Below are 8,271 nucleotides of genomic sequence, written 5' to 3' on the forward strand. Positions count from 1 at the left end.
AAAAAAAAAAAAAAAGTAGTAATAAAATAAATAAACTGACTTTCTGCAACAACACAATCTATCCCATAATGTTATTAATAAATAAAACACTCTGCTCAAATAAGGGGAATCCACACATGCCCAGAAATCCAAGCTGGGTTGTGGGACACGCCGTTCAGAGACACAGAAGGACAAACACGCAGTCGCTCACAAACTTACAGAATCTCGTAATTGCCAAGGACTTCCTTTGGGGGCGACTTGTTCCATTTGCAGTCTGGAATTTCGCCGTTGGGGACGGCAATGTTGAGGGTGTCGTTAATCAGGTTATACTTGAGGATTCGATCGTTGGCAGTGCTGGAGGTGAGAGACGGGGACGCGTTCACCTGTGAGAGGAAAAGACCCACGTTCCTCACCTGCTCCTCTCTCTCTTTCGGAATGAAAACGCGCACTGTGGAGGAGATTCTGCCTGCTGCACACTTCAGGAAGGTTGTTGTGCTGGGCGCAGTGGCTCACGCCTGTAATCCCAGAACTTTGGGAGGCCAAGGCGGGCAGATCGTGAGGTCAGGAGTTCAAGACCAGCCTATCCAATATGGTGAAACTCCATCTCTACTAAAAATATATACATAAAAATTAGCCGGGTGTGGTGGCATGCTCCTGTAGTCCCAGCTACTCGAGAGGCTGAGGTAGAAGAACTGCTTGAACCCAGGAGGTGGAGGTTGCCGTGAGCTGAGATCGAGCCACTGCACTCCAGCCTGGGCAACAAAGAGACAGACTCCATCTCAAAAAAAAAAAAAAAAAAGAAAAGAAAACTAAAACAAGCAGCATTCTAACTCAAATGATGAATCCTTCCAACACATGGAAAGGTAGTCTCATAAGGCCTCTGAGAAGCTAAGCAACGTCATGAAATCCATACATTCAAATGTAGACATTCACTTTGCTCTGTGGAGAGTCCCATAGGCCCTCGGTCACTGTTTTTTTGTTTGTTTGGTTGGTTTTTTTGAGATGGAGTCTCGCTCTGTCACCCAGGCTGGAGTACAGTGGCGCCATCTCAGCTCACTGCAAGCTCTGCATCCTGGGTTCAAGCAATTCTCCTATCTCAGCCCCCTGAGTAGCTGGGATTACAGGTGCCAGCCACCACGCCTGGCTAAGTTTTGTATTTTTAGTAGAGATGGGGTTTCACCATGTTGGTCAGGCTGGTCTCGAACTCCTGATCCGCCTGCCCTAGTGTTCCAAAGTGCTGGGATGACAGCCGTGAGCCACCGTGCCCAGTCAGTCCCTGCTTATTTACTCATATTTTGTGCACAGTTCTAATGACCTTGGTTAACTGTTTCAGGCCATGGGAGATTAAAGGGGGCAAATCTGCAAGCTGTTCAGGTTTCTCCCAGTCAGACTGCCTCTCTGTGATGCTAGCAGCGTATTGAATGTGTACTGTGCCAAAGAATTGCACAGACCTCACTGTCCTCAAAATGACCGCTGTAGTATAGCATAATACTATAATTCTTATTATGAATACATGAAACTTAAAAATTGTTATTAGGCTGTGTGCGGTGGCTCACACCTATAATCCCAGCACTTTGGGAGGCCGAGGTGGAAGGATTGCTTGAAGGTAGGAGTTTGAGACTAGCTTACAACACAGCGAGACCCGTCTCTACAAAAAAAAAAAAAAATTATCTGGGAGGAGTGGCACACACCTCTGGTCCCAGTCTTGTCAAGGTGAGAAGATCGCTTGAGCCAAGAGTTCAAGGCTGCAGTGAGCTATGATGGTGACATTACAATCCAGCCTGGACCACAGAGTGAGACTTGGTCTTTTTTTTTTTTTTTCGAGATGGAGTCTTACTCTGTCACACAGGCTGGGGTGCAGTGGCATGATCTTAGCTCACTGCAACCTTTGCCTCCCAGGTTCAAGCTATTTCTCCTGCCTCAGCCTCCTGAGTAGCTGGGATTACAGGCGTGCATAACCATGCCCAGCTAATTTTTTTGTATTTTTGGTAGAGACAAGGTTTCACCATGCTGGCCAGGCTGGTCTTGAACTCCTGACCTCGTGATCTACCCGCTTCAGCCTCCCAAAATCCTGGTATTACAGGCATGAGCCACTGTGCCTGGCCTGGTTTTTTTTTTTTTTTAAGAGACCAAGTCTCAGGCTGGGTGTGGTGGTTCACGCCTGTAATCCCAGCACTTTGGGAGGCTGCGGTGGGTGAATTATGAGATCAGGAGTTCAAGACCAGCCTGACCAACATGGTAAAAACTTGTCTTCACTAAAAATACAAAAATTAGCCAGGTGTGGTGGCAGATACTTATAATCCCACCTACTCGGGAGGCTGAGGCACGAGAATCGCTTGAACCCAGGAGGTAGAGGTTAGCAGTGAGCTGAGATTGTTCCACTGCACTCCAGCCTGGGTGACAGAACAAGACCCCATCTCAAAAATTAAAAAATACCCAAAACACTAAGGTTTCCAAAGGAGGGAGGGAAGAAAAAGGCAAGGGTTTAAAAACTCCCTACTGAATACCATGTTCACTATTTGGGTGACAGGTTCAAGACAAGCCCAAAGCCCAGCATTTCGCAATACATTCATGTAACAAACCTGCACGTGTGGCCCCTGAAACTAAAATTAAAAAAAAAAAAAAAAAAAAGGGCTGGGAGTGGTGGCTCACACTGGTAATTCCAGCATTTTGGGAGGTCAAGGCAGGAGGATCACTTGAGCCCAGGAGTTCAAAACCAGCTTGGGTAACATAGTGTAACCTCATCTCTACAAAAAAAACAAAAACATTAGCCAGGCATGGTGGTATGTGCCTGCAGTCCTATCTACTTGGGAGGCTGAGTCAGGAGGATCACTTGAGCCCAGAAGCTGGAGGCTGCAGTGAGCTATGATTGCACCATTGCCTCTAGCCTAGGTCACAGAGTGGGACCCTGTCTCAAGACAGAAAAAAAAACAAAGAATCGTTGGCTGGGTGCAGTGGCTCACTCCTGTAATCATAGCATTTTGGGAGGCCAAAGTGGGCGGATTGCCTGAGCTCAGGAGTTCGAGACGAGCCTGGGCAACACAGTGAAGCCCCGTCTTTACTAAAATACAAAAAAATTATCCGGGTGTGGTAACATGCGCCTGTAGTCCCAGCTACTTGGGAGTCTGAGGCAGGAGAATTGAATTGCTTGAATACAGGAGGCAAAGGTTGTGCCACTGTGCTCCAGCCTGGGCAACAGAGAGCAACTCTGTCTCAAAAAAAAGAAAAAAGAAAAAAGAATAGTAGCGATGTTCCTTCCTCAGGAGTCTGCTCCTGCTGGCCAAGGGCTTCTGAAGCTGTGAGCTGCTTTCCTAGACGGGAACACTGTCACCCAGGTGACAGGAAGGGTACAGGACTGAGGGAGGATGGACTAGCCCAGAGGCACCCTGGAGGTGTTGCAGCCACCAGGTTCATGTGAGATGGGCCGCAGCTCCCTGTGGTGGGCCGGGCACTGGGAGAGGAGCAATGCAGAAATGTGCTTTTACCTCACCCAACAGCAAGCCATCCAACCTGAACATCAGTCCCCTTCTTGCCTGGCCTGAGAAACATCTGGGGCCTGGGGGACTGCCAGGCCCAAGCTGGGACATAAGCGTGTTGGGGGCTGTGTGCGGTGCGGCCAGGTGTGGGCGCTGCCGCGCTTACCTCGATCAGCCAGGGTTTCAGCTTGTCATCAATAATGATGTCGTAGCCATAGCATTCAAAGCAGTGTTTGTCATTGTTCATCACCGGCTGAGGAGAGAGTGACCAGCGGGTTACAGGGCCAGCACTGAAGGGCGCAGCAGAGACCAACGCCTCAGAGACAAGCAGGATCGTCCCCACGGTCCCAACCTCCCACGGCAAGGGTTCCCATCCTCCAACCCAAAGGCTTCCTTCCCTTCTTTCCCTCTTCCTCCCACAGAGCTTGGAGACTGGGCACTTTTCTTGGCATGATAGAGAGAACTGATGAAGCTGTAATGGGCGTCTCTGCATCTTACTCATCAGAGGCTTGACTAGTACCCAAGCTGGCGTGAGACTGGCATGAGAGTGGACAGACATCCTGCTCCAAGCCCAGAACCCGCAGTGACAGACTGGGTGGCCTTATCATAGACAAACACAGACTGTCCACCAGGCTGCCCGTCGCCCCGTCCCAGGCCCTTAGGGAGCCGGATGCCAGACTATTAAACTCTGTTCCCAGTGATAAATGTAAATCCATTTACAAACAATTTTTTACAGACAGCATCTCTGTCCTGGCTCAGGCTGCACGCAGGTCTAACTAGGTTCCTCTGAGGGCCTCAGAGCCACCTCCCATCCTGCACCAGGCCCCTCCCATGTGCCAGTTTCCTGGGCTGCCTCACTATGAGAACAACATGTCTGGTAAAAACCAGGTGATGAACTACTTGCTAAGTGAATAAAAACTGAATACATAAATCCCTGCTCCAAAGACCCGCAGAGCCTTAGAAATCTATGAAAACAGCTTTTTAGTTCACAAAACTGAGGCCCAGAAAGAGCCAATCAGAGGCACTTGCCAGAGGGCTATGCTGAGGGAATACAGGTTTCCTTGAAAACAGCTAACTTTTTCTCGAATGTCTGCCAATCCAAGGAAGACTAAAATGGGCTAGGAAGGGAGAGCAAAGGGCTGGGGAACTGGGTATTACAATTCACACAATCACGTGTTAACAGATTAATGGCATTTAACTATTCCCAAACACGAAGTGCAGAGCACTGTTCACGTACACCCCATGACACTGGTGTCACAGTCCCAATTTCACAGATAAGGCATCTGAGGCTCAGTAAGAGGAGGCTCTTGAGCTAAGTCTCCTTTTGGCTCATGATGGGGCCTGGCATGAAATCAGATCTGAACTCCACACTCGTTACCCGTCACTCAAGCTGCAACCCAAGCCACCAAGGCATAAGGAGCTTCAGTGGGACACGAGATGGGGCACTCAGCCCCTAAGACGAATTTCCAGCAATGAACTAGGTCCTGAGGGTTTTATCTATCCGGATTCTCACTGTAAGTCAAAGACACAGAACAGGGCCAGGCACAGTGGCTCACATCTGTAATCCCAGTACTTTGGGAGGCCGAGGCTGGCGGATCACGAGGTCAGGAGGTCAAGTCCAGCCTGACCATGGTGAAACCCAGTCTTTACAAAAAACACAAAATTAGCTGGGCGTGGTGGTGTGTGCCTGTAATCCCAGCTACTCAGGAGGCTGAGGCAGGAGCATCACTTGACATGGAGGTGGAGGTTACAGTGAGTCGAGATTGCGCCACTGCACTCCAGCCTGGGCAACAGAGCAACACTCCATCCCAAAAAAAAGACGCAGGACGAACCCACACACCGTGCTCACACACCACTTTGAAAGCTGGAAGACCTTCACTCGAAGTGCAGAAAGTCAAGGCGCCCACCAGACATCATTTCTTTCTTTTTTTTTTGAGACAGTTTCGCTCCTTTTGCCCAGAATGGAGTACAATGGTGTGATCTTGGCTCACTGCAAATTCTGCCTCTTGGGTTCAAGCGATTCTCCTGCCTCAGCCTCACAAGTAGCTGGGATCACAGGCATGCACCACTACACCCAACTAATTTTGTATTTTTAGTACAGATGGGATTTTACCATGTTGGCTGGGTTGGTCTTGAACTCCTGACCTCAGGTGATCCGTTGCCTCGGCCTCCCAAAGTGCTGGGATTACGGGTGTGAGCCACCATGCATGGCTGAAAACAGTGGTTTTATTTTTGTTTTCTGAGACAGAGCTCTGTTACCTAGGCTAGAGTGCAGTGGTGCAATCTTGGCTGGCTGCAACCTCTGCCTCCTGGGTTCTAGCGATTGTCCTGCCTTAGCCTCCTGAGTAGCAGGGATTACAGGTGTGTGCCACCACACCCAGCTAATTATTTTATTTTGAGTAGAGATGGGTTTCACCATGTGGGCCAGGCTGGTCTTGAACTCCTGACCTCAGGTGATCTGCCGTCTCGGCCTCCCAAAGTGCTGGGATTACAGGTGTGAGCCACTGCACCCAGCCCAAAACAGGTATTTTTAACAAAAGAACAGCAAGCCCCACCACTCCTAAATGTGCCCTTAGAGCCAGCTCCCCCACCCACACCAACACACCGCCACGGCCTTCAGGGACTGTACGATGATCCAGTGGATCTCGTCGAACAGCTTGCTGGTCACCTCCTTGCCGCGGGTGCTCTCCAGGTAGAGCCGCAAGTTGCTGACCGTCCACTTGCCCCCGTGGATGTGGTTGTAGTCGTCCTGGCAACAGGAAAGCAGGTAGGCGTCGCTCAGGCTGTGCACCCCAGAGGAACCCAGTGGAACCCTTTCATTGCCCAAGCATTTCAGGAGTGTCCCCTAGGTGCGGGCGTCCAGCAACAAGGCAGATGGGACCTCTGCCCCAGGAAGATCTGGGCACATATTTTCTGTTTTTTTTTTTTTTTGAGATGGAGTCTTGCTCTGTCGCCCAGGTTGGAGTGCAGTGGCTCGATCTCAGCTCACTGCAAACTCCGTCTGCCGGGTTCAAGGGATTCTCCTGCCTCAGCCTTCGAGTAGCTGGGATTACAGGCACCAGCTACCGTGCCCAGCTAATTTTTTTCTTTTTTTTTTTTTTTTTTTTTAGTAGAGACAGGGTTTCTCCATGTTGGTCAGGCTAGTCTCAAACTCCCGACCTCAGGTGATAGCCCTGCCTCGGCCTCCCAAAGTGCTGGGATTACAGGTGTGAGCCACCATGCCGAGCCCTAATTTTTGTATTTTTTAGTAAAGATGGGGTTTCACTGTGTTAGCCAGGATGGTCTTGATCTCCTGACTTGGTGATCTGCCTGCCTTGGGCAGGCCACCTATTTTCTGTTTTGTTTTGAGATAGGTCTCATTCTGTCTCCCAAGCTGGAGTGCAGTGGTGTGACTTTGGCGTTAGCAGCCATGACCTCTAGAGCTTAATCGATCCTCCCACCTCAGCCTCTCAAGAAGCTGAGACTACAGACATGTGTCATCACGCCTGGCTAATTTTTTTTTTTTTTTTTTGAGATGGAGTTTCGCTCTTGTTACCCAGGCTGGAGTGCAATGGTGCAATCTCGGCTCACCGCAACCTCCACCTCCCGGGTTCAGGCAATTCTCCTGCCTCAGCCTCCTGAGTAGCTGGGATTACAGGCACGCGCCACCATGCCCAGCTAATTTTTTGTACTTTTAGTAGAGACGGGGTTTCACCATGTTGGCCAGGCTGGTCCTGAACTCCTGACCTCAGGTGCTCTGTCTGCCTCATCCTCCCAAAGTGCTGGGACCGTATAGGCAGGAGCCACCGTGACCGGCCTTATATGGGTATTTGTAAATGCTCATCTTCCTAATACTCTCAAGATTAATCATTTATGCCTCACAGCAAGGCTGTGGAGCGCTGCCGGGATACCCTTCAAAACCAAGGCGCTCATTCTTCCAGCTGAGACCCACACTGGGAGTGCCCTTGGCTTGAGGGAGTGCCCTAATCCAGGGTTGAAGCCCTCCTTAAGGGCAGCAGCATTCCATGTCTGTCTGAGGCCAGCTGTCAGCCCCTGGTCCCTCCAGGACAGCTCTGCAGGGACATCCCTGCTCCACAGCGCCCCGGCGTGGGCTGAGGCCTCCACTGCAGCAAGATCACAGCTCGATTCTCCCTCTGCTGGGTCCGTTCACCTCCCTCACAGGTGTTGCCCCTGACACTGGGCCCCAGGAAACCTCCTGAACACTGACTTCTCCCTCAGAGTCTTTCCTGGGGAAGCCAACCTAAGACACACCAGGGCTGTGCACTACAGTTTAAAAGCACCACACCCATAATTCTCTAACAACTTTGAGAAGTCACCATCATCATCCCACTTCACAGGGAAGGCCGGGCTCAGAGAAGCTGTTACTTGCCCAAGCTTTCCTCCTGGGCTGGGATGGAGCTGGGCGCCCAGCCCAAATGTTCTGATGCCAGTTCTGCGCCCTTTCTGTTTTGCCACCCCTGAAAATTAATTATCCATACAATGCTTGCCTTTGAAGGCAAAGAGCTAGAAAATACCGGAGTGTATTACATTGTTGGGGGACTGCGATTTCATTTTCTAAGTATTAAGTGAGAACCATGAACTGAACAAAACCAGCCTACTAACTGCTCAAGCAAACAGCACTGACTCAAAGCAGATAAAAGGAGAATTAAGCCATATTTTAAAATAAAGTCCAGGTGTGGTGGCTTATGCCTGTAATCCCAGCACTCTGGGAAGCTGAGGCGGGAGGATCACCTGAAGTCAATAGTTTGAGACCAGCCTGGCCAAGATGGTGAAATCCCTTTATTTATTTATTTTTTTAACCTTTTTTTTTTTTTTA

General features: G+C 49.9%; 1 protein-coding gene across 6 annotated transcripts in view; it reads right to left on the reverse strand.

Annotated features, from left to right (window-relative positions):
- Nucleotides 1-8,271, reverse strand: part of TTLL1 (tubulin tyrosine ligase like 1) — a 41,750-nt gene that overhangs the window by 7,190 nt on the left and 26,289 nt on the right. For 5 of the 6 annotated variants that reach the window (XM_017518890.2, XM_037735035.1, XM_017518889.2 and 2 more), the window contains 3 exons: nt 6,061-6,204; nt 3,622-3,708; nt 199-362 (listed from right to left, as the gene is read on the reverse strand). In XM_017518890.2, the coding sequence (XP_017374379.1) occupies nt 199-362; nt 3,622-3,708; nt 6,061-6,204 (395 nt within the window). The remainder of the gene's footprint in view (nt 1-198; nt 363-3,621; nt 3,709-6,060; nt 6,205-8,271) is intronic. The other variant, XM_017518894.2, reaches the window with a different exon arrangement.

This window comes from Cebus imitator, unplaced genomic scaffold (genome assembly GCF_001604975.1).
Source record: "Cebus imitator isolate Cc_AM_T3 unplaced genomic scaffold, Cebus_imitator-1.0 Scaffold711, whole genome shotgun sequence".
Taxonomy (NCBI): domain Eukaryota; kingdom Metazoa; phylum Chordata; class Mammalia; order Primates; family Cebidae; genus Cebus; species Cebus imitator.